The 27,166-nt window shown below is 42.0% G+C and overlaps 1 protein-coding gene across 1 annotated transcript; it reads right to left on the bottom strand.

The window, feature by feature from the left end:
* Positions 1–18,321: 18,321 nt before the first annotated feature.
* LOC105061057 (fasciclin-like arabinogalactan protein 2) lies at positions 18,322–19,899 on the bottom strand. Its single transcript, XM_010944989.4, has one exon. It carries the CDS (start codon positions 19,736–19,738, stop codon positions 18,500–18,502), a length of 1,239 nt encoding a protein of 412 aa, XP_010943291.1. The 5' UTR covers positions 19,739–19,899; the 3' UTR covers positions 18,322–18,499.
* Positions 19,900–27,166: the final 7,267 nt, after the last annotated feature.

The raw sequence follows: 27,166 nt of genomic DNA, 5'->3' as shown, positions 1-27,166 counted from the left end.
TTTTTTATCAAAGATCTAGCTCAAATATCCTGTATTTTGAGAATAAAGATCTATAGAGATAGATCATATTTAATTTTCACAGACAAGTACATAGAAGAGGTGCTGAAAGGATTCAACATTGAAACCTCCAAGAGGAATTCGTTATCCTCTTGGACATGGGTGTATGTCATGCTATGTACTTGACTTGGTATATTTTACAATGAGAGTCACGAGTAGATATTAGTCAAATCTAGGCTGGGAGCATTGGATTGCTGTGAAAAATATTTCTGAGTACTTAAGTAGCACTAAAGGATTATTCTTCATTTTTGAAGAAGGATTAGAGCTAAGAGTGAGAAGATACACTGATACTGATGATAGAATATCTACATCAGTATGTATTCTTGAGTTATGTAGGTTCAGTATGTTGAAAGGGTTTCAGACAATCGATCAATGAAAGCTGAATATGTTATAGATGTGCAGGATGCGTTCAGGTTCTTATGATAGTTGTGAAATTGGATGTCATACCATTAGATGCTATAACATTGTATTGCAAAAATAATGATCCATAGCTCTCACTAAAGAGTCAAGGTCTCACTAGAAATCTATACATATAGAGCAAGAATATATGTGATTACCTCGAGTAAAAATACATGGAGGTGCAGAGAGTAGCTCCACATAGGATGTGGTGGGCCCGAGTCATTTAACCAACTAAACATCAAAGCCTGTCTTTAGAAGATGGGGCTCAGGCATATGGCAGATTGGCTTTAGTGCAAGTGAAAGTTTGTTAGATGTGTGTCCTAGAAATCAATCTTGACTGACACATATCTTTATTTAGAGGATATCTTGTACTTGATGGGCAGTCTTTATAACCAATCATGTCATATGTGTCCATGATTTGTCTTAAAAATTAATAAAGATGATTTTGTATATTCTTAAAGTATTAAAAATTTGAGACATACATCATTAGTAGTTAATTTCTAAATATTTCAGATCGAAGGATCATCATAGAGGATAGTGATCAATCCATTCAAGATCGATGCACGGATCATCTTCTTTTCAGATAGATGAGTCTCGAGTTTGCGATATAGAGACACTGGGATAAAAGTGCAGATGGTTGCTAGAGAATAATTTGCACTGAGTGTGACCAACACCAAAAATCACTTGGATGTCTATTCACTCATCAGTGATTTTTTTGATGTTTCAGTGGTGTGACTGGTCCTTTGACCTGCGATGTGTTGGCTATTCATAGTAAGGCTACTTAGTTTGACTGCATGTTCTCTTGGTCCCCAACCATTTGGATCCTTACTATGTATGTTAGCTATTGTAGGTTTGATTCGCTGTTTGGAGTAAGATGCACTTAGATTGAATCTATCGATCTTAGTAGAAAAGGAGCAGTCCTATGTGATTCGCAAGACTAAGTTCAATAAGTCTTTGGTCAGAGCAAGAGTGAATACTAGAAAATTTTTTTTATGAGATTCACAGATGAACTCGAGTCGAGCCAATCTAGTATATGACTGACGATGGGATTTGACGAGTTCTCTATGATCTCTGTCTAGTCAGGACTCATGATAGAAAAATTATATTATACAATAACTGCACCTAGGGGTTCATCTTCTTTGTTCTATTGAGTTATCACTACCTACTGCTAGACATCACTGGTGGATCATGAAAACTCACTAGGATCATTTTCGGATCAATGATCTTTGTTGAGGTGAATCAGAATCATTCCAGCCATCAAAAGAAGTTTCGATGATACTGTGATGGAGATTACAGTATATCTCACTACCAGATAAAATAAAACCTGAGGGATTATATATAAAAAGAGCATGATCTGATCAATGATTTGGATCATATTCAAATTATCAATTGGATTGATAGTTTGAATTTTAAAAACTACTAATTTGTAAGTATTACAGTTTTGGCAGCTGCTAATTGTTAGCGTTGGGACTTAATTACAAGTGTTGTAATTTATTTTGGACTGATTAAATTATAGATCAAGTTATAATTAATTTAAATTGAATTTAATTAAATTAGGCTTGATTTAATTTGATGTTAATTGGATTCAATTATCCAAATCAGATTTGGATTTCAAGCTTGATAGGATTAGGTTTGACAGCCTTTCGAATTCGATTCAATCCAGACTCTATTTGAATCCAATTAAGATTTAATTTGAATCAGATGAATCATGATTCATAGAGCTCAGATTCTTTAAGACTCTCTCTCTAGATATCATGTAGAAAAGGGGAGGGCGTGCATGGAGATGTGCCCCCTTTTATTTTTGCACGCATGAAGGATGGAGGGGCGGTAACTATCTTTTTGGGACTCTCTCACATTAAGACATCTATCCAAATTTGATTTGAATAGATGTCTTATCTAGAAGAGATTCTAATCTGATTAGAAGGGGGCATGGGAATTGATTTTTGTGCGACAAAAATCAAGAAAAAAGGAAGTCGTGCGCTAATATCAAAAGAGTTTTTCTTTCTTGCTGTACAATCTCTTCTCAATGCATCTTATCCCTTCCTTTTGATATGAACGCCTAAGATCAAATGAAATTAGATCTATTAGGGTGTTTGGAAGTGGTTCGGTGCAGGGATTTGGTTTTGTATGATAAAATAATGTGGGCGTGAAGAGGTTTAGCGTGATATATGTGGGATGGCTTCTTTAAGGCACCCAACTTATTTTTAACGCCACCTTCCTTCTTTCTTTCTCCAACCTCCACGCCAAGACCTGATGGTGATCAGATCTGAGAAGAAAGAGAGAGAGGAAGAGAAAAAAAAAATATTCTTCTTCTTTTTTGATGATCTGGTTCAGATCCTGTCGGATCTGCATGAAAAAGTTCACGCAGCATTCATCTTCTTTGAGATCTAGAAGAAGAGATTCAGATCCAAGGCTGAGGAGTGAGATCTGTAAGGTGCTAGCACACCGGTGATCTCGGTGCTCCAATCAGACATCTTCGTGTTGATACCAGTAGAGGTTGGGTGCGTATGCGGCTACGATCGAAATCTCAGACATCTGCATGATCTAAAGATATGGAGATTTGATCTCCGATTTTATTTTACTGATGTTTGTTTTTCTTTTTCAGATTTCAGATCAAGGTCTCTTGTTCATGTCAAGATCTTAAGCATGATTTTCAGATCAGATCCGATATGTATATTAAATTAAAAATATTTTAATTTATTTACTTTCACTGCATAAAGTTTTAAAAAATTTTAAACTATACGTACGAAACCATAGCGCTTTCTAAGACCTTCTACCTGAGATCATGAGATCTAGTTTAGGAGGTATGGAGGATGTCGGTCCATGGTGATCGAGGTACCAGGTGATCCAGAGATTGAAGTTAGCAAGGTGCAGGCTCCTACGATGAGAATGTCTGAAGATTGATGATATCCTCAGACAACTTAAGGGGATAGAGGCAAATATTATGGAGCTACAGCTGAGGAAGGACTAGGAGAGGGGCCTTCGAGAGTCTGATCTAAAGGAGCTTCGTGCACCACTTATTGTTGAGATAGCAAGAGATATTGTAGAGATAGAAGTTTAGGATTCGGTGGATCAAGGAGGGTGACTAGAACATCAAATTTTTTTATCAATCTACTATGATCAAGAGGTCTGTCATCACATCAGACAGTAGAGAGAGTGACAGTGGACTTGTGTATGATAGTGAGGAGATCAGAGAGCTGATTCTTCAGTTCTTTAGATCTCGATGGATGGCTTCTTTGTGTGTGGACCTGTCCCTCCAAGGGTCCCTGTCTGTGACCTGCATCTCAAATCAGGAGAGTGAAGCCTCATCCTGCTCGATGTTGGCTGAGGAGGTGTAGGGGCTCTTTGGTCTCTTGGGGCAAATAAGGCCCTAGGGCTGAATGGACCCCCCCACTCTTCTTCCACCAGTATTGGCCTATTGTCAGAGAGGAGGTGGTGGAGGCAGTGCAGATGGTTTTCGAGGCTAAGGACATTCTGAGGGAGTGGAAGAAGACCTTAGTTACTTTTATCCCAAAGCGGCATGATGTGTTGACTCCAGGGCACTTCAGACTAATTGGCCTTTGCACCACACTTTACAAAATATGTGCTAGAATTCTGATTGATCGACTGAAGCTAATTATACCTCACCTGATTAGCCCAGAGAAGGATGCCTTTGTCAGTTGTAGGTGTATCACCAATAATATCTTATTTGTCTAGAAGTTTATGCATGATCGGAGTGAGCTTCCGTCCGCCAAAGTTCCATAACAATCAAGCTGGATATAGAGCGAGCATACGATCGAATGAGCTAGCAGTTTCTTAGGCAGACGCTTCGAGAATTTGACTTCTATGAGAGATGAATTAATTGGATCATGGACTGTGTGGAGACTCCTAGTTTTGCTATCCTGATTAATGGCAATTCGATGGAGTTCTTTCATTCCATAGTCGGCCTTCATCAAGGTTGTCCCTTCTCTTTTTATCTATTTATTTTGTGTGCTGATGTACTATCTCGGATGTTAAGGGTGGCAGTTTAAAGGTTGATACTGGAACCTTACTAGCCCACTCCTGTGGCTCAATCGCTCTCGCATTTTTTTTTACAGATGACTGTCTTCTTATTGATTGAGCCTCAATGCGGAATGTGAGGTACTTTATATCCATTATCGAGGCCTACTATTGGACATTTAGCCAAATCGTGAATCTGCAGAAGTCTGCGGTCATCTTCAGCTCCAAAACAAAATCTTAAGTGAAGCCGGCGATACAGGAGAGGCCGGGGATCTCAGAATTGATCGAAACCTTGACTTATCTGAGTGTTCCTATCACTAATCGGCACCTCCGGAGGGTCGATTGCAGACCTATGAAGCAGTGAGTTGAGGATCGCCTCGAGTGATGGCAAGCCAGTGCTCTCTCCATGATGGGTAGGATGACTCTTGTGAGATCGGTGCTCAGCTCTATCCTAGTGTACCTTTTGGCAAACATAATTATGTCGAGTTCTTGTCTCAGAGGACTAAAGCAGCGGCTATGGAGTTTTCTATAAGATTCAGGGCATGATAGGCATGGAATCCACCAGCTATCTTGGGAGGTGATTTGCTAGCTTGTGAGGGATGGTGGTCTGAAAATTTAATTTTTGTTGGTTAGGAAGGAGGTCATAATTGCCAGACATACTGTTAGATTTCTTATTCAGCCAGATTGCTTCTGGAGTAGGATGATGAGGGTCTGGTATAGGGCGTGGAGCCAAGGGTCTCAAATTTAGGCACCCCATGGTTGTTCCTTCCTCTGGAAAGAGATATGTACTCACGGGTCTGCTGTTTTGGCATAGTTCAGATGGCTGATTGGAGATGGAACTTTGATGGTTGTGAGCCAAGATACTTGAATTTCTAGCTTACCACTCTCTAGGTGGCTGACCTACATGAGCAGTGAGGTGGATGACCATCTATGAGTTTACGACTTGCTCAACATCGATGGTAGGGGCTGGAGAGTGCAGGAGGTTACCAGCTTATTTGGTGGTCTTTTCGCTGATCGGATCCTTGCTACTTTGATTTCGGTTCACTATAGCCAGGATTTATGGGTGTGGCGTCACTCTTGTTGCCCTAGGATTCTCTTGAGGGATCTTTTCAAGATGTGCAGGCCAGTGATGAATAGGAGGATTGAGGCAGTCTGGATTTGGAGAGCCCACCCACCCCAGAGTGAGACTTTTTCTCTAAAAGCTTGTTTGAGACTGGCTTCCAACGTGCACACTTCTCAAAGATAGGGGTATGGAGCAGTCAATTTCATATCTGATCTGTGGGTTGGAGGATGAGTCGATGGAGTATGCCATTCTGCGTTGTTCAAGGGTTAGGCTAATTTGGAGGAGGGCGGGCGGCCAGCCTTAGGAGACGATCAGGGGTCATTGGCTTGAGCCTTCTTGAGCACGTTCTGATGGAGTTTAACCAATAGGATGACCTCCATCTAGGAGGGAGGATCGCTTATATTACCTACTAGATCTGACTTTTCAGAAATAGCCTGATCTTTGAGAGTGAGGTGGTTTCTAATCACCAGGTGTTGGAGAGAGCTATCTGCTTAGCTATAGAGTACAGTCACTTTGATGCTGCTGGCCCGTCATTTGATGCCCTCATTCAGCAGGCCTCCCTTGCTGCTTCTGCAGTGATCCGGAGGATCATTTTTACTTTTTGGGAGCCCTTTTCTTCGGGATTTGTCAAAGTAAATTTTGATGGCAGTGTCAGGGATAGGATGGGTGGTGCGGGATTTGTCATCTGGGGTCCAGATGTCAGATTGTTGGCAGTTGGGGGCTCCTATCTCTTCGAGCCTTTAGTCCTAGATGCTGAGCTTCATGCCGTTTGGGCGGATATTCTTTTTATCAAACAGGAGTTGCGGATAGAGAGAATTTTTGTTGAGGGAGACTCTACTACTATCATTGGATGGATCTGTGACAGTACGAGATAGCTGGAAGCCCATCCACCGCTTTCCGACATCTACACTACTCTTCGTCTCTCAACCGCAGTGATGGTGCGGTATGTTTATCGAAAGATAAATAGCACGGTAGATTGGGTCGCATTGTATATAGCGGAGCACTCTAGAGACTGGACTTGCCGACCGGGTGAGAGCTGCCCGTCGGTCCTGTGGGACTTTTTGTATTCTGATTTTCTGGGCTGCTCTCACACCAGAGTGGTGTGACTGTCCCCATATACCCAAAAAAAAAAAAAAAAAATCCAAACAGGTTCTAAATGTAGTAACATTTAAATAAGTTTCTGAAATACATTTTAAATTCTTTCTTCTAGTTCACGAAACTTTGATTCCTTTCTTCTGCTTAGGCAAAATAAAAGTTCTGATATGATATTTAAAAGACGGATCAATGGCTACCTTTTCTAAATCAGAAAGATTCTTAATGATAGCTTAACTGTTTTTTCCTAATGGATTAAGAAAAGTTCTGATCTGATGTCAAGTTCCCAAATTTTTTATTAAGTTGTTGATTATTTGGATCTCCAACTCAATTGATTTTGGTGCTGCAGAAGCCAGGTTTGGTCATTATTGTTTCAACGAGACTTTGCATGCGCCTTCCTTTAAAAAAGCCATAGTTCATCAGACGCCACTTTAGTCTTTAGCATATATACCAAATAGTTGAGGCCTACTTTTTCCATGTATTAGAGCAAATATAAAACCACTAGTAACTATTTAACTCCAAGACACAGACTATTCGACCCTAACAGTTCTTATCGATATCCTTTTGTGGTCTATGAGCTGAATTTCAGCTTAAACCCTCGCTAGTCTTCACAAAATTGTTTGAGTTCTCCAATTTCAGCAAACCCAAGCCTAAATGTATTAACCAAAGTTAAAACAAATATATTGCCTGGTTTCCTTGGTATCTATCCCTTCATCTTTATTTCTCATGACCCAAGACCTCACTCTAGTTCATATGGGTCACGGGCTAAATCCACTTTGATATATAATGACTAAAAATCTTATCATATTAAAGTCAATCAAAAATTATTATTTAGAATTTTTGATTCTGCATAGCTATCTAAAATATCTGAAAGCATAAATAATATGGGACTAAATACACATCTTTGTATATAAGTACTTAAGGTCTCTAAGTGCATAAATAGTGTGGGACTATACACATGCCCGCATAGGCCAGACATCCCTAACTAGATAGATTTTATTTTTTATTTTTTAAAATTCTATCAATCTCTTATCTCTGTCCCAAACCAGCTGGCTCTGTTACTTTTGTGAAAAAAATATTATCTAAACAATTTACATTATAACTTTTATTTATATTTTTTAACTTTATGTTAGCTTACCTCTTAACATGCATTGCATGTACAGATAGCTAGTATGTCTCAAATCTATAAAATATCAATTCTGACCATATATATCAAAGAATATAAGGAGATATTTGGTTGGGGAGAGTGAGATCTGAAATCGGAATCGGAATGGGTGACTCTCATTCCAACCGTTTGATTGGGAGGAGTTCCATTCTGATTCTGATTCCGGAATGAAATGAAAATGGATCAATCTATATAAAACTCAATCCCTACTCTCTTTTATGAATTCAATTTTTCATTTCAATTTCGATTCCGATTCCAATCACGAACCAAATACTTTGAGAGATTTGGCCATTCCGATTTCGATTCCAAGTCATTTCCATTCCCATTTTGATTTTGATTACGAACCAAACGCCCCCTAAATTTTTATGTATAGCTGAAATTCAACCTTGGCATGTTAATTCATTTTTGGTTATTCCTTTTCTTTTAAGCGATCAATTTATTAATAAGTTATTAGACATTTAATTATTCTTTTACTTTTAAGGGAAAAATATTAGTTTTCTCGCATCATATATATATAATAATAATAATAATAATAATAATAATAATAATAATAATAATAATAATAATAATAATAATAATAATAATAATATTCTATGAAGGAGTATTGGAGTATTGCCAACTCAGTTTCTCAAATAAATTTTAATGTACCATCTGATAAGTGCACCTCTTCATATTAAATTATGTTATTAATGGATGGTATTATTATATTTTTATAATTAAAGTTTATTTATATAAATAGTTGAGAATATAAAGTGATTTCAAAATTTTGAATGAATATTATTTTATTATTTATATATAATTTTTTTAAATTTAATTAAATTTTAAAAAAATTACTTTTACACATTCGGTCCTGCGTAACACACTGGCTTTGACTAGTTTTTTGAGTAAAGGCTCAAATGGGCTTAGGAACCATTATAGACTTAGGATGGCCTTAGCATTGCGCACCGATCAAAGTTTACTTCATGTTAATGGGTCCTGCAACAATGTAACAATTAGCACTCTTGATGAACCATTGGTAAAATAATTTTGGTTTGTTACATGAAAGGTTAAAAGTACTCAAATAGAGGCATTTTGCACGATGCACACAAGTCGCCCTCGCAATCTCTCAGCACAGAAATTTACTATTTTTCATAATCATAATCATAATCATAATCATAATCATTAGTAGTGTTATGGGTAGACTGTGGGGGATCCCTTAATAGTCCAACATCGGACAAACTCTGAAGTGTCATATACTTAAGAGAAATACGAGTACATCTTCCCTCATGAGGCACCTTTTCTCTCTCCGGAGGGCGAAAAGACAAAACCGTGAGACCGTCTGTGTGACGTCGGGCCGGGGCGGAATAACCCCCGGTGGGGCCTAGAGGGACCCCAGGGACAACCTCCGGTGGGGACCACGGGGCACGCTCCCCATCCGAACCTAGCCAGAGTGCACAATACTTCATGGGGTCTGAGGTGGTTGTCTCCGACAACCGCTTGACACACTGACACATCAGTGGCGCGCCAGGTAGGGGCACCCGCCCCCTGCCTACAGCACATGCCTCTCCAGAGTGGAGGGCTATGTTGTGGGTAGACTATGGGGGGACTCTCCTTAATAGTCCCACATCGGACAAACTCTGAAGTGTCATATGCTTAAGAGGGATACGAGCACACCTTCTCTCACGAGGCACCTTTTCCCTCTCCGGGGGGCGAAAGGACAAAACCGTGAGGCCGTCTGCGTGACGTCGGGCCGAGGCGGAATAACCTCCGGTGGGGCCCAGAGGGGCTCCAGGGACAACCCCCGGTGGGGATAACGGGGCACGCTCCCCGTTCGGACCTAGCCAGAGCGCACAATACTTCGTGGGATCCGAGATGGTTGTCTCCGACGATCGCTTGACACACTGACACATCAGTGGTGCGCCAGGTAGGGGCACCCGCCCCCTGCCTACAGCATATGCCTCTCCAGAGTGGGGGGCTATGTTGTGGGTAGGCTGTGGGGGGATCCCCCTTAATAGTCCCACATCGGGCAAACTCTGAAGTGTCATGTGCTTAAGAGGGATACGAGCACACCTTCCCTCACGAGGTGCCTTTTTCCTTTTCGGAGGGCGAAAGGATAAAACCGTGAGGCCGTCTGCGTAACGTCGGGCCGGGGCGGAATAACCTCCGGTGGGGCCCAGAGGGGCCCCAGGGACAACCCCCGGTGGGGACCACGGGGCACGCTCCCCATCCGGACCTAGCCAGAGCGCACAATACTTCGTGGGGTCTGAGGTGGTTGTCTCCGACGACCGCTTGACACACTGACACATCAGTGGCGCGCCAGGTAGGGGCACCCCCTGCCTACAGCACATGCCTCTCCAGAGTGGAGGGCTATGTTGTCGGTAGGCTGTGGGGGACCTCCCTTAATAGTCTCACATCGGACAAACTCTGAAGTGTCATGTGCTTAAAAGGGATACGAGCACACCTTCCCTCACGAGGTGCCTTTTCTCTCTCCAGAGGGTGAAAGGACAAAACCGTGAGGCCATCTGCGTGACGTCGGGTCGGGGCGGAATAACCCCCGGTGGGGCCCAGAGGGGCCCCAGGGACAATCTCCAGTGGGAACTGTCACGCCCCCGACCCGAGATTGCGAATCGAGGGTCGCGGCAACCGCCGCATACTTATGAAGAACTCTCTCCATAAGCATGCAAGGCATCTCATCACGATATCAATGCATCGCAGCGGAATAAATTTAAATAATTATTATTCAACTGTAATTCAAGTAATTAAATCAAATGTCTTACATCCAATAAAATTTTACTAAAACAATTAAAACAATAGATCTAAGTTCAATTGAAGTTGACTATGCTAAATCTCGCCTCTAAAAGCTCTGTCCCAATATTTCTTCCCACGCTCGAAATTAATTGTCTGAATCTGAAAAATAGAAAAAAAGGTAATGAGCTAGACAGCCCAGTAAGTAACAAATATCTCAACCAGATATTTCAGATATTATATAATTTTCAAGAATAATATTGCAAATAAACATAAAAATATATTTCATGCTGATTTAATGCAAATTCAATAATTTCAAATATTCACATATAATATAATCATAAATCCGATTCGATTTCAAAACACTCGTAACTCAACAGCCTCGACTATGACCAACGTTTAACCCCCATTGGCGGGGTCCACAGAATACCAGCGCACAACCCCCACTGGCAGGGTCCAGAAATACCAGCGCACAACCCCCACTGGCAGGGTCCAGAAATACCAGCGCACAACCCCCACTGGCAGGGTCCACAAATACCAGCGCACAATCCCCACTGGCAGGGTCCACAAAGTACCAACGTATAATCCCCATTGGCGGGGCCCACTGAAACATAGTTAGGCTGAGAGCATAAATCCGATCTATATCAAAACACTTAGTACCACAATATATATATCATAATCTTTCACTAAACATGTGCATAAATCGATATACCATAACATTTCAAAAGCACTTTTCTTTCAAAACATAATTCCATAAATCATGCATAATTTCAGAGAATAATTATTTATTTTCAGAATAAATATGGAATATCTCGAGAAGATGATTCATTACTTACCTTTCACGGAGCACTGAACGAATAGATCGACTAACTTCTAGGAGATTCTTCCGTGCCTATTATCCAAAATTATATTTTTACATTAATTTAATTCAAAATTAAATCTAACAAATTTCAAAATTAAAATCTCGCTTAAAATCAGACTCGTCTCTAAACTTGATCAGAATCATCAGATGAAGCCTTCCACTTCGCTATTCTTAGAGGAATAACTTTAGAGAGAGAAATTCATCAAGAGAGAGAAACAAGCTAGAGAGAGAAAATTCTAGAGAGAGAAAGTAGAGAGAGAGAAAGTCCAATTTCAGAGAGAGAAAGTCAGGGTTCAGACTGAAAGAAGAGAGAGAAGAGAGAGAAACTCTCTCTCTCATCAATTTCAATTTTTATTTATTTATTTATTTATTTACTTACTTATATATATATATATAAATATATATATATATATATATATTTATTATTATTTTTTTTTTCTTTTCTTTTCTTTTCTTTTTCTTCTTTTCTTTTTCTTCTTTTTTTTTTTCTTCTTTTTTTTCTTTCCTTTTCTTTTTCTCTTTTTCCTTCTTTCTCTTTTCTTTTTCTTCTTTTTCTTTTTCTTCTTTTTTTTTCTTCTTTTTTTTCTTTCCTTTTCTTTTTCTCTTTTTCCTTCTTTCTCTTTTCTTTTTCTTCTTTTTTTTTTCCTTGGTTCCTTCCAGGTCGAACAGGGGACGGTGGGGGTTCTCCGGCCTTGACCGACCGTTCGGGCCACGGCCGCCGCGGCGGAGGCCGGCGGCCGACGGAAATCACTCCCCCGGTCACGGAGGAGGGTGGCCGGCAATCAATTCCGATCGCCGGCGCCGGAAAATTCAAGGAAAAGAGCTCAAAAACAGGGTGTCTTTCCCGACCGAAAATCGGCGACTTTCGTCGCCGGCAGCCGCACACAAATGCACGGGAAGGAAGGAGAAGAAAGAGGGGAGGAAGAGAAAAACTTACCTCAGCCTCCGGAGACCTCGTCGGTGGCAATCACGGTGAGAAATCAAAGGGTGTCCGCAGCCTTCGATCGAGAAAAACGGAGAGAAAGAGAGAGGGAGGAGGTCGATCTTCGGTCTCAAGGGGAAGGGGTCTTCTTATAGAGAACCCTAGGACTCCGAGGGGTCCTAGGAGTCCTAATTTCCATGGGTTTTGTCGGAGAAGAAGACTCCTACCGGGAGTCTTCTTCCCGGTTGCTCTATTTTTTTTTTTTTTTTTTTTGGCTGGGCTGGGCTTGGTTGGGCTGATTTTGGGCTATAACATTCTTCACCCCTAAAAAAAAATTTCATCCTCGAAATTTTTTATACCTGTCATCATTGTATTGGAAGCCTGTGGATTCTGTTGAGTAAGCGCATAAACTCTTCCCTGGGTTTTTGAAATCTGTCCGCCACCCTTATGTTGTCCCTCATGAGTTCTTTGGCCAACTTGATTTTCAGTATTTAGCGGGCAGCTAGCAATTTTATGATCCTTCTGTCCACATTTGAAACAAGCACCGGTATTCCAATAGCAATCCTTATCTGCATGATTTTTGCCACATCTGGAGCACAGCTCACCATCAATCTGTTGAGTCTTATTGTCTACTGCTCCCTTAGCTGATCTTTTGATGTTTTTATTATTCTGCCCTTGTGTATCATTTGATTGTGCTCTCTTTCTTTGCCTTCTTTCCCTTTCCATGCGTTCTTCATTGACTTCCCTTTCAATTATCAGTGCTTTGTTTACCACATCTGCATAAGTTGTCAATTCATAAGGAACCACTTATTTTCGAATCTCAGTTTTCAGTCCCATCTCAAACTTGTGAACACGTTCTTGCTCACCATCCACTAATCTCGGAGCAAATTTTGCTAACTCTGTAAATTTTGCTTCATATTCAGTCACACTCATACCCTTTTGCTTCAAATAAATAAACTCTTGCTCTTTCTGGATCTTTATACTCCGAGGAAAATACTGATCATAGAATGCAATCCGAAATCTTTTCCAAGTAAGTATTTCGCCGTCTTGTTCATGCTTGCGTTGTAGTCGCTGACACCAGTTGTATGCTTCTCCTTGTAGTAAATAAGCTGCATATCGAATCTTTTCTTCATCGAGACACTCTTGGACAGCGAAGGCCTTCTCCATCTCCATTATCCAGTTGTCAGCCTCCAAAGGTTCAGTAGTCCCCTTGAAAGCTGGAGGAGCAAGCTTTTTAAATTCTGAAATGTTGTTCCGTTGTACTGGTTGCTCTCCATGTTGTGGTGATGGATGCTGATGTTGTTGTGTATCTCGTTGTATCTGCTGTTGTTCAAACATTTGCTGCTGTATTTGTTGTTGCGCTTGTACCATTCTGATTAGGGTCTGCATTAACTGAGCCATATCTGGTTCTTGACGTGCTCTCGAAGCACTCCCATTAGGATCTACAACTCCCTCCTCCTGAGGGGTGCCACTGGTCAGATGGGGAGTGCTACCATCCCGTGGTTGTGATGTCTCTCTTGAAATTCCTTGAGTAGTTCTTGTCATTCTACGGGGAGGCATGGTAACCTTGTGGTAGTAAAACCTTATTAGATTCATTGATCTATTTGTTAGGATGGGTTTATTATGATGCTCATACTCTAACATCCCAATATTCCTAATGTCTACCCACCTACACTCATATATGTTAAATTCTATGTGTCATAATTTATCCACTTATGCTCTGATACCATATTAATTGTCACGCTCCCGACCCGAGATTGCGAATCGAGGGTCGCGGCAACCGTCGCATACTTATGAAGAACTCTCTCCATAAGCATGCAAGGCATCTCATCACGATATCAATGCATCGCAGCGGAATAAATTCAAATAATTATTATTCAACTGTAATTCAAGTAATTAAATCAAATGTCTTACATCCAATAAAATTTTACTAAAACAATTAAAACAATAGATCTAAGTTCAATTGAAGTTGACTATGCTAAATCTCGCCTCTAAAAGCTCTGTCCCAATATTTCTTCCCACGCTCAAAATTAATTATCTGAATCTAAAAAATAGAAAGAAAGATAATGAGCTAGACAGCCCAGTAAGTAACAAATATCTCAACCAGATATTTCAGATATTATATAATTTTCAAGAATAATGTTGTAAATAAACATAAAAATATATTTCATGCTGATTTAATGCAAATCCAATAATTTCAAATATTCACATATAATATAATCATAAATCCGATTCGATTTCAAAATACTCGTAACTCAACAGCCTCGACTATGACCAACGTTTAACCCCCATTGGCGGGGTCCACAGAATACCAGCGCACACCCCCACTGGCAAGGTCCAGAAATACCAGCGCACAACCCCCACTGGCAGGGTCCACAAATACCAGCGCACAACCCCCACTGGCAGGGTCCACAAAGTACCAACGTATAATCCCCATTGGCGGGGCCCACTGAAATATAGTTAGGCTGAGAGCATAAATCCGATCTATATCAAAACACTTAGTACCACAATATATATATCATAATCTTTCACTAAACATGTGCATAAATCGATATACCATAATATTTCAAAAGCACTTTTCTTTCAAAACATAATTCCATAAATCATGCATAATTTCAGAGAATAATTATTTATTTTCAGAATAAATATGGAATATCTCGAGAAGATGATTCATTACTTACCTTTCACGGAGCACTGAACGAATAGATCGACTAACTTCTAGGAGATTCTTCCGTGCCTATTATCCAAAATTATATTTTTACATTAATTTAATTCAAAATTAAATCTAACAAATTCCAAAATTAAAATCTCGCTTAAAATCAGACTCGTCTCTAAACTTGATCAGAATCATCAGATGAAGCCTTCCACTTCGCTATTCTTAGAGGAATAACTTTAGAGAGAGAAATTCATCAAGAGAGAGAAACAAGCTAGAGAGAGAAAATTCTAAAGAGAGAAAGTAGAGAGAGAAAGTCCAATTCCAGATAGAGAAAGTCAGGGTTCAGACTGAAAGAAGAGAGAGAAGAGAGAGAAACTCTCTCTCTCATCAATTTCAATTTTTATTTATTTATTTATTTATTTATTTATTTACTTACTTATATATATATATAAATATATATATATATATATATATATATATTTATTTATTTTTATTATTATTTTTTTTTCTTTTCTTTTCTTTTCTTTTTCTTCTTTTCTTTTTCTTCTTTTTTTTTCTTCTTTTTTTTCTTTCCTTTTCTTTTTCTCTTTTTCCTTCTTTCTCTTTTCTTTTTCTTCTTTTTCTTTTTCTTCTTTTTTTTTCTTCTTTTTTTTCTTTCCTTTTCTTTTTCTCTTTTTCCTTCTTTCTCTTTTCTTTTTCTTCTTTTTTTTTTCCTTGGTTCCTTCCAGGCCGAACAGGGGACGGTGGGGGTTCTCCGGCCTTGACCGACCGTTTGGGCCACGGCCGCCGCGGCGGAGGCCGGCGGCCGACGGAAATCACTCCCCTGGTCACGGAGGAGGGTGGCCGGCGATCAATTCCGATCGCCGGCGTCGGAAAATTCAAGGAAAAGAGCTCAAAAACAGGGTGTCTTTCCCGACCGAAAATCGGCGACTTTCGTCGCCGGCAGCCGCGCACAAATGCACGGGAAGGAAGGAGAAGAAAGAGGGGAGGAAGAGGAAAACTTACCTCAGCCTCCGGAGACCTCGTCGGCGGTAATCACGGCGAGAAATCAAAGGGTGTCCGCAGCCTTCGATCGAGAAAAACGGAGAGAAAGAGAGAGGGAGGAGGTCGATCTTCGGTCTCAAGGGGAAGGGATCTTCTTATAGAGAACTCTAGGACTCCGAGGGGTCCTAGGAGTCCTAATTTTCATGGGTTTCGCCGGAGAAGAAGACTCCTATCGGGAGTCTTCTTCCTGGTTGCTCTTTTTTTTTTTTTTGGCTGGGCTGGGCTTGGTTGGGCTGATTTTGGGCTATAACAGGAACCATGGGGCACGCTCCCCATCCGGACCTAGCCAGAGTGTACAATACTTCATGGGGTCTGAGGTAGTTGTCTCCGATGACCGCTTGACATACTGACACATCAAGTAGCAATAAGGAAAAAATACAGTCAGACATATACAAACCCTACCAAAAACATAGTTAATGATGTAATTAAGAACGGAGTTATAGAGAGATTTGCCTCCAAAGAAGGAAAAAGAGGAAGATATGATCATCGCCATACGGCAGAGTAGTACATAAATGTGGGGACTTCACCTATTAAAAGTTGAGTTGTCTATTTTTGTTGTTCCTCCATATAAAATTAATCTCTTCAATCTGGACCGCCCATGTTCATCAAACACCTGAACTCACCAATAAATCCAGATCAAACAACTCAACCGCCCTCCAACTACATGCACTACCAGTTTGTCACTTTTTATTTACAACTAAACTATTACTTGTCACATGAATTTCCTCAAAATATTTTTTTAAAAAAAAATTGCCCTATGAAAGGATGAGTACAAGAGTATTTGGTGAATGAGCATGTCCAAATAAAGAAATGAATATAAGGCATAATGATAATGGACCACTATGATCTCACAAAAGAATGTAATCCAAGTGGGGGAGGATCAAAGGGGAACATCCAAAAGTTCCACAATGGAATATAGATGGATATGAATCTCTTGTTTTTGTTTTTCGAAAGCAGGGGAAAAATAAAAAAATAAAAAGAAAGATGCTTTAACTTATCTCGTAATCGATTGAGTTCTAAATTGATTCATGTCCACATCAATGTAAAAACTAATCAATCACAAGATGCGGTAAAACATCTTAATGTAGAAAAGAGATAATAGAACAACATTCAACAATGTTTTTAACAAAAGACAAATTTCCACCTGCTTTGATGGATTACTAGCCATGCGGGATCTAAGTTTCTATCTTTTTTGTAACTTAAATTTGAGCTAATCTTGACAAAACTGCTGAAGTATGCCCTAAAATATAGGACCATTGTCAATAAAAGACAATATAATGCCCAAAGTCCGTGATGATGTTGACAAACAAAACATGGCTCACCCTTCTCATATTATATTATTTCTTAGCTGCAATAATTTTTCCAAAACCCTGGCTAGTATTTGGTATTATGGTTTCATAATTAACTGCTTGCACCACTTTTTTTGCATCATAAAAGATGTGTACTATTAATTTGTACTATTTGGTCAAAATTTGCAGCATTGAAAGATTAGATTTGCTAGTGTAGCAAAAAGATGGGCCATGCAATAGGGTTCATTGAAGTCACCAACCAAGTATCAACAATGTTATTAACCATGATTATAACAATATTACAACAACATGAGTAATGCCACTATCAGACAGAGAACCTTTTATGCATGCCTGGCACCCATCACTCTGGCAATCTTTGAACACAAATCACTGCAGGAGTCATTAATTAAGTTGACAGAATATTTAGAAAAGTAGAACAACATAAAACCCTAGCAAATAGATGGACGAAGTAAAAAAGATTTGCATCCAAAAGGAAGAAGATTTGATGTATCCCCACACCCTAAAAATAGTACAAATAGTGCCTCTGAGACTCTCCCTTCCATAACAGGGCCCACTCACTTGAATTGTTGCTTCTAAAATAGAAGCATGTGGGTCTGTCTCTCCATGGGACCCCACCACCATGTGCATCCACTAAGTAATGAGCCACATATCAATCCCAAACCAAACAGCAGAGTCAGTTCTTGTTGGCTTTCCAGCTGCATCCACAACTATTACACCTTTCTCATTTATATCTGAATGAACCAGGATCTCACATGACAAAGGGAAATCCTTAATTTGTTACAACAAACCTTTAGTGAGACCAAAATTTACCAAATTTCCTTCCTAAAATGATAGACCTTTTTGAATGCATTAGAAATTAAATATGAGCATAGCCTTTTTTTTCACAATATATTTTAAATAAATGTATATTTTCTCATTTTCTATAAAATTGAAAGCATCAAAGTTTTAGTACCCAACAAAAAGGCCACAACATCAAAACACACCATGCACCCTTAATACTGCAACTCTTAATGCCAAAAGATCTTCCAAAAAAAAAAAAAAACCATAAATTTTAAGTCTTTGACAACCCAAGCAGCTAAGCTCTAACAAGAAATTTGTTAAAAAAGTACGATACAAATAACCCATAAAGCAAATAAACTGAGACAGTTCGCTCTCTTATTCCCTCCCAATCAAAAACAAAGAGAATAAAAAGCTATGGAAAAAAAAAAAAAAAAAGAAGACAAAATTCTAAGCCACCATAACGACCGCCGCGCCTACCGCCGCCGCGGCCACGATCCACGGCCCGGCACGTGCCCCCCCGCCGGCGGCGCTCTCATCATCCGCGGCCTTCTCATTGTCCGCCGCCGGCGCATCCGCGGGCCCCGCTGGCGCAGGCGGCGAAGCATGGTGGCGCTTCTTCGATTTTGTCGGCGCCTCCGCCTCCGCCACCGGAGTCGGCGCCGGCGCCGGCGCCCTGGTCTTCTCCGGCTTGAAGAGCTCCCGCGGCTCCAGCACCTGGTCGATGGTGTACACCGCCAGCGGGTCCTCGTCGATGAGCGTCCCGGTGATCGTCGCCACCGTGACCCTCGTCTTCAGCGTCACCACCTCGCCATCGTTCTGGACGGTGAAATTGTAGTTCTTGGCGCTCCCGTCCGTCGCCAGGGTATTGACGACGCCATTGTTGGATTTGAGCATCTGGATCGAGTTGTAGACCGGTATCCCGTGGTAGAGGAGCACCGAGAGCTTGCCGTCGGCGGTGAGGTTCTTGAATTTGGGCATGAACGCCTTCATGGCCTGGTCGATCGGACAGAAGACCGTCAATCCCCCGCCGACGTTGCTCTCGAAGGTCTTCTCGGCGTCGCCCGTGGCGACGAGGAGATCGGCGAAGGTCTTGCAGCCCTTCTTGGACATGAGGGTGGTGAGATTGACCTGGGCGGGCGCGGGCGTGGGGGCCTCGGCTTCCGGCGAGGAGAGGACGGAGCTGATCTGGATGACGGCGATGTCGTAGGAGATTTCCTTGATGGACTTGACGAAGTTGACCGGGGGGGCGCCGCCGGCGTCCACGGCGGCGAAGGAGACGCGGCCGGCGCGGTGATTGGTGATGTTGACGAAGCCGGCGGTGCCTTGGGCAGAGCCGGTGGCCTGGAATAGGGTGGAGGAGGCGGCGGCGCCACCGTTGAGCTGGTGGAGCTTCTTGGCGCCGAAGTAGTCGACGAGGACGTGGAGGGAGAGGACGTTCTTGAGAGTGTAGAGGGAGAGGTGCTTGGCGAGGAGGGGGGCCATGTCGGCGTTGCTGACGACGAGGATGGTGATGGTCTTCCGGCGGTTGATCTCGCCGGCGAGGTGGGTGGCGGTGAGGTAGTGGTTGAACGTCGAGAACTCTGGGTGCTCGGCGAGGATCTTGGTGATGTTGTGCCCGCGGGACACGGGGAGGCAGCCAGAGAAGAGGAGGAGGAGGAGGAGGCCGAGGTATAAGACGTGCTGCATTGTGACGGTTATTCCTTGCCCCGGCCCGCAGATATCCGGGATAGCGGAAATCCGGTGTGGATAATGGGAGGAGGAGGAGGAGGAGAGGCGGAGGCGGACAAGAGTACAAGAGAGAGAAAGAGAGAAGGAGGCAGTACTGAAGTAGCGGGGAGCGGATGCTGGTCACTGGAGAGGTGGAGGTGCGGCAAGGAATCAGTAACTAAAAATCTTCAGCCTTCCATATTATTACAATCACGTGCCATTAGCTCTAAATTTACTCTACAGTACTCTCTTTCACGGCATATTCCCCACCCGTTCGTATGACTGGTGCTGAGATCATAAATTTCACAAAAAAAAAAAAATCATATTAATGTTTCGGATATTATTAAAAAAAATTTAAATTACTTTAATATTTTCTTAATTGGATAATTTTCTAAATTATTTTTTAAACAAATCAATCCATATTTATTCATGTTTGCACTATTTACATGCATATTACAAATTAAAAACATCAGAGCGAGATTGTATTTTCTCAATACAATCTGTAATTAGTGGGATGGTACTTCAGGTGGTGTCTGGTATTATTTATTCCTCATACGCCACATCAATCTGAATGGTACATCAGATAGATAGTTCAAGTGATTATATTATATATATATATATATATATATATATATATATATATATATATATATATATATATATATATATATATATATATATATATATATGTATGTATGTATGTATGTACGTACATACATACATATATAAATAAATAAATAAAAATATATATATATAGATATATATAATATTATTATTTTTAATAATATAATATTTTTAAATATATATTAGAAAAGATTAAAATTAATTTGTTTTGATTTTATTGTTCATGTTATTTTAGAAATATGATAAATATGTTAAATTATATCTGTACCCAAATATTTTCTGCTTGTCCCCAACTGTTGAGTAAACTTTTTAGATAAAAATGGTTCTTAACGTATGTCTTAGATGTTAAAATTTCAATTTGCTAACAATATTTAAAAATAATTGATGGCTCACACAGAAATTGTTGGGATATGCCGATCGATCCCTCTCACGCCGACTCACCGTCGGACCCGTCTGACCGGCATCCGACTCTACCGACCGCACCAACCGACGACTGTCGATGCCGTCCGACCGAATATATGTCGGTCGAGCAGATCCTCTCCGTTCTCGACTGGCCGAACTGCGGAGCTCGATATCCGACCTCCGCAACACGCCCGATTGACCGCCGGAGGGTCCCTGAGATTTCACCCGACATTCCTCAACCAGAGACACTGACGTACAGTCGGTCGGTTCCCCCGAATGTCGTACGACTGCTGTGGACTGCCATCCTGACAAAAGCGTGCGGAGTAGCCGCCCTGGGATATTGTCCCACCTAAGACATGGGTCAACCCTAGTGATTTGACACTTCCACGGCGACTTGACAGTCCCACGGCGACTCTGACAGTCTCCGACGATTTGACAACTCTCTCATTATCTGCGCCATAAATGACGGCATCATGTCGCGCTCTACTATAAAACAGAGAAAGCAACAGTGTTGAAAGAGGTTCCTTTCGAAACCCCTGAATTCCTCCTCTCCAGCTCTCGCTCTCTCATTCTCTCTCTCGCTGAGCTCCTTGATTCTTTTCTACTGTTGCCTAATCTCCTCTCTGACTTGACCGTCGGAGGGTCTCCGTCACAGCCACCTCTGGTCAGTGCAAACTTCTTTTGTAGGTGCTCGCTTCCGACGATCAAATGATGAGGAGATTGATCGCAATAAAAATCAAACAGAATAGATAAATAGCACATATTTTAACGTGGCAATCTAATATTGAACCAATCTCACTCTCATGTATCATAATTTTTATTGACCCATCTTAACCCACATGGTAGAAGGTACTTTCCATATGCAGAGGGATGCCTTCAAGCCCTTTTTTTTACGCTTTTATTCAGCACCACCAAGTTATTGGCTTAAAACATTGGTAACGAGTGGATTTGGTTGATTAAAATACTACTAACATGATTTCATCCAAGTCAAACGACGCAGCGGCATGGAGAGAGCACGTGCTCGTGGCATCTTCTTACCGCAAATCAAGGGAGTCCACCGAAAGCATCTTGTCCCTTAACTTTGTTTTTACGCGCCGAAACGCTGATCAGTGATCCTACGGTTTTAAATTAATCTAAACCAAACAGTAAAATAATCCCTCCATCCTTTAAAGCGCCGAGGGCCATGTCGTAGTTCGATCAAAGGTGGAGGGCAGGATAATTAGTGGAAGGGACGAGAGTGCGGACTTCGGCGTCCGTGGGCCCCGGCTACGTTCTCCAGAAGCTGTCCGTTGTCGGTGGACTCCTGCACGTGTACGGCGATCGGGCGGTGCCGCAAACCTTGGGCAAATGATCCGCCGAAACCAAGGGCGCCTAGATTACGACGTTTGAGCTGGATGTTTGATCCAAATTCGACGGTCAGGATCCTTCGCTGAATGAATACCGCAAAAATCCAAAAGCTGAACCCTGGATCGGTAGACCTTAATAAAGTTGGGATTTCCGTTTTGTTCTGGACATCTTGGCCATCGAATTCTCCCAAGTTCTGCAGACCGCAGACCATAATTCGTAAGAGTGCAGGACCCCTTTCAAGCTAATCCATCTCCCACGCCAAAAAGTGGCAATCAGATCCGGTTGGATATAAACAGATTGGGTTAAAAAATTTTAAATTTAAATTCAATTTATTTATTAAATAGATCAAATTTTAAAAAATAAATATATTCTATTTAATAAATAGATTATCTAACTTGATTTGTTTGTAACTTGGTTAAAAAAAATAGAGCTTGATCCGTTTACGATCTCTTTTATTTGAAAAAAAAATAAAAGAGAAAAAAATTAAAAATATCTCCGACCTTTATCCTAACCGTATCTCTGGCCTATCCATCTCTTTGCCCTTAGCATGCTCCCGGCCATCTCTTCGCCAACCTGCACTCTCGCCGCCTCCAGCTCCACTCAACCGGAGCTTTCAGCCACCTTCAGCTTCACCTTGACTACGCTCTCGGTTGCCTCCGACTCCACTTTTGACCAAGCTCTCGAGAGTGGAGGAGTTTGAGCCTTGAAGGCGGCGAGAGAAGAAGGGAGGACTTCGGACCTCCAGCATCTCTGGACTTTGGACCTCCAATCGACACCCCACCACCTCCTTTGCCTCCGAACTATAAGGGCTCGAACGATCTCCATTGCCTTCGAATTGTGAGGGCTCGAACGATCTCTATCACTCGCCCTCGTGGTCGAGCTCCATGGCTTCAATATTGTCTTTGAAATAGCAGCAATGCAAAGAAGAAGGAAAGGGAGGAGAAGAAAAAATTCTAACCACGATCCAAAATGGGGTATGGGATGGATCGGACCGATCCATACCTCTCCAGCAACTACCGTATTTGAGAGAGTCATCTCCCATCACATCAAATTACATCACCTCACATGGGACATACCTCTCTAGCGGCAGCCTGCGCGCTAGATGAGGCTGTGTCAAATCAAGCCACCATCCTGTGAGTGGCCGACTGCGTGCCAGATAAGATGATGTCTATCACCAAAACCCAAACCGAAAGGAATGATTATCTAGATCACGCCCAGGTAAACCACTTAACTCGCAGATGGATAACATGCCACAACAACACTTGTATTTCATAAATCCGGACATCCTAGATGGTGCGGACAAAGAGGCCAAAATGGTCTCTCGTCGTTTTTCCTCTTTTGGCTCTCATCTCTCTGTAAATAGAGGTAAAAAGGGATCATCTAGATACATAATTACACATGCTCTCTACCCCTCTCGCTCTCCTTTTCCTCTGTTATATTTTTCTAACTTGGACATCGAAGAGTCTCCATCGAAATTAACTTTGGTCAGAACTTATTTTGTAGGTTACGCCGCATCAGTCACCTCTAGCCATCTCCAGTCATCTCGATCGAAGTCAGAAATCTCCCGCAACAAGCATCATAGAGAAAAATCAAAGATAAAGATGGATAATAAAATCCTCAAGCCATTGGGAAAAACTTCTATAGATATCCATAAACAATATTAGGTCTAACAAGAATTTACTACTTTCCTTGGGGCTACCAACACCAGTTATTTTCTATAGAGACAATCTCACTGCAATTGCAACCTTCTCAAAGTTTGTCATATCCATTATAAAACCTGTCATAGGGCCGATTCTTGAGTCAAAATTTTTGCAAGAATCTCAGCCTTGTGCAGCACTAGACATCCCTTCCACTCAGCCTCCTCATTATCCCCACCCCAAAGATTGTAACAAGCAGATTGTAACAAGCAGCCAACCCAAGGCAAATACTTAAGGCACATTAAAAAATCCCACATATTTCTTTTATTGCAATTCCCTTGAAATTTGGATACAAGAGACCCACCCAAGTGTCTAAATATCACTAAGACACACTCCCAAGGCTTGCTGCCCAGAGTCAATATACATTGAAATTATATAGAGGCGGTGGACAACTCCCTCAATCGCTAGGAACTCTCCAAAATTGCTGCCAACCATGGCTAACTATTCCAGAAAGTTTGGACAATTCCTCCAAGGAGTTTGGAACTATTGAAAATGATCCAGCACTGGGACTCGAGTCCCGTCTCCTAGGTCCCGCATCCTATGGCTTCTTTTGGCCGTACATCCTGCGGTTCATGCCTGCACATCCCACTACATGCTAGGTCGCGCATCCTACTGTATGTGCCCATAAGTCCTGCAGCATGCACCCATGCATCCCGTTGCACTCTTGGCCACATGTCCCATTGCACATCCAGCAGTGTGCATCCATGCGTCCCACTGCTAGCACTTGTGCATTCGATCAAGTGTCTGTGCACCCCGTATGCCCTGTGCACCTGCACGCCCTACGGCCTATGCGCCCTGCGTCTTTGCACCTATAGCCTGTGCGTCCCATGGTCTTGTGCTCACGGCCTATGTGCCCCACGACCTTGCACCCATGGCCTAAATGCCCCGCAGACTTGCACGTCATGTGGCTTTGCGCTCATACCTTTGCGGCCTGTGTGCCCTGTGGTCTATGCATCCCATGGTCTGTGTGCCCTACACGCTCGTGCCTCATAATCCGCATGCTCTGTGTGCCCTGCAGCCGCATGCGCCCGTGGCCTGTGCGCCCCATATGCCCTACAGCCTGCGCGGCCCATGGCCTGCATCATTTGGCCTGACTTGAGGGCACTTTGTTTGGGCCTGGCATGTACACTTATTAGGCCGGGCACACGTCTGCTCGTGCCTAATTTTGCATGCATCTTTGCCAATGTCCCTGCATGCTTTATCTTATCCGGCCATCTGTGTATCAGACTAAATGATGGTGCTTTGTTGTGGCGGAGCCCCAGCAACGTTCCTGCCCATTTGAGGTTGGCACGGCAAAGGCACCAGCCCATGCCAACCCATGCAAGTCGCTAGTAGGAGTCTAACAAATCACCCCCATCTGAAGAGCCCGACATCCTTGGAGGGTGATGTGACAAGTACTCTTGGATCTCTGCTCTCCAATCTGCCACAATGTTGTCTTCTCCCTTGCCGTTTGGTTCTCTTTTCATTTGAACCAAAAATTCAATGTCATCCTCCATTTTTGACCATAAGAATGTACGGAACAAGAGAGGCATTATACAGTCTCTTCTTGGGTGATCAGCCCATTGGAAGTCATTAGACTTCCTCATCAATTATCTCCTTTGTCCCCCACCTTCAAGGACATACAATTTGTTGCGTTTGGCCATCAGCAGACCATCTTCGATCCAATATCTCCAAGCCACACCATCTCGAATTTTGTTGAAGCAATTTTTGGTACCCATAGTCCATCTGGGTAGCATCCTGAACTCCATCAGTGAAGTCTGCTTCAATAGTGGAAATGGCAGCAACCATCTCTAAGATACCTTTCTGATTTAAGGCATCAGCATAAATACTGTGCTATGAAACAAAGCAAGGCTTCTCCTCATTTTCAATCAGCAAGCCTAATAGATGTGGCAATATAGCCACTTTGGCAGCAACAAAGAAGTCATTGCTAAGGATCATGTTAAAGTCGTCCAATAAAACCACAATCATGTCTATTTTGCCATCCCACCCATCGACGGTTACTTGGATGCCAAAGGCCATGCCCTGCACAGCTTGAGCTTGAAAATTGATAGTCTTGATCTGGCTTGAGTGTCCTGCCATACTCAAGCCTAGGGTGTTCACCATATTTTCAGCCACAAAATTGTAAGTGGCATCCGTGTCCACCATTGCTGAAATCTGATGTCCATTGATTTTCATCAGCACAAACATCAGTTTGGGATGAGGTTTAGCTTTCATCGCTCAAATTACACCAAGTAATTGTAATGGTGCCATTCTTTGTGGACCATTTGAATCAAATCCATCATCTTTCCCATCCTCCACCATGATGGCATTGATCTTACTTCGATTGGGATAATCCTTTGCAAAGTGAGGACCATACAAATATAGCAGCTAGGATGAGCATTACCTCGCTCGTTCATTGAATGAGAATCCTCCACTTTGGCCTTCCTTTTGTCCACATCGTTGATACTTTTGTCTATGGCATCTTTATATTTGTTTCTGTTCTTTTGGTTCTTCTCCATAGGTCAAGTCTTACCTGAAGAAGACCCATTGTCGGGGTGAGTGATCCGAAGATCCATCAATTCATCAGCAACAGCCATTGCGGCAGGTAAGTCTTTGACACCTTGCCATCATAACTCCAATTGTGCTCACGGTTGGAGATCAGACAGGAAATTAAACAATCTGTCTGCCTCCCACATGTTCTTGATGTCCAGCATGAGGAAACTGAACTCTTTCATATATTTCCTTACTGACCCGATCTGCCTCAATCTTCTCAAGGAGTCCCTTGCAACTCAAGTTGTGTTGCAAGGAAAAAAATGCTCCTTCAACTCCTATTTCAGCCTCTCCCATGTCTCAATGAATGGCCTAGCAGCATCTTCAGTTTAGGTCCTCCACCAGAGTTTTGCATCCTTTGAAAGATACATGCTAGTGATTGAAACCTTCTTCCCTTCAGGAACTCGGGTGGCCTTGAAGTATTGCTCCATATCCCACAAGAAATTTTTCAAATCTTTGGCACTCCGAGTACCTTTGAATAGTTTTAGATCTGAAATTTTTATTTTGGTAGTAGCTTCCCCATGCGAAGTATTCTGCGTTGCAGATTTGATAAGTCTGATGTCAACCATCAGTTCCTCCATCCATTGTTGTGTTGATTCATGGAAGTCTAGGAGCAAAGCCACCATGGCCATCAAGTTCTCAACCCATATCCATAAGGTCTCATCAGCATCAGCTTGAGGCACCCTGATCACTGCCTCCAACCGAGCCATCAATTCTCTAAGGGCCTCCATGTTGCTTCTAGCAGCAGGCATGAGAGTCACCCCTTTGGTCAAGAAAAATGAGGCAAGAACTTTGATGGAAATCTACC

The sequence above is a fragment of the Elaeis guineensis genome, chromosome 1 (genome assembly GCF_000442705.2).
Source record: "Elaeis guineensis isolate ETL-2024a chromosome 1, EG11, whole genome shotgun sequence".
Lineage (NCBI taxonomy): Eukaryota > Viridiplantae > Streptophyta > Magnoliopsida > Arecales > Arecaceae > Elaeis > Elaeis guineensis.
Note: the sequence above shows the minus strand (reverse complement) of the source record. Positions and strands in the feature narration are given on the sequence as shown.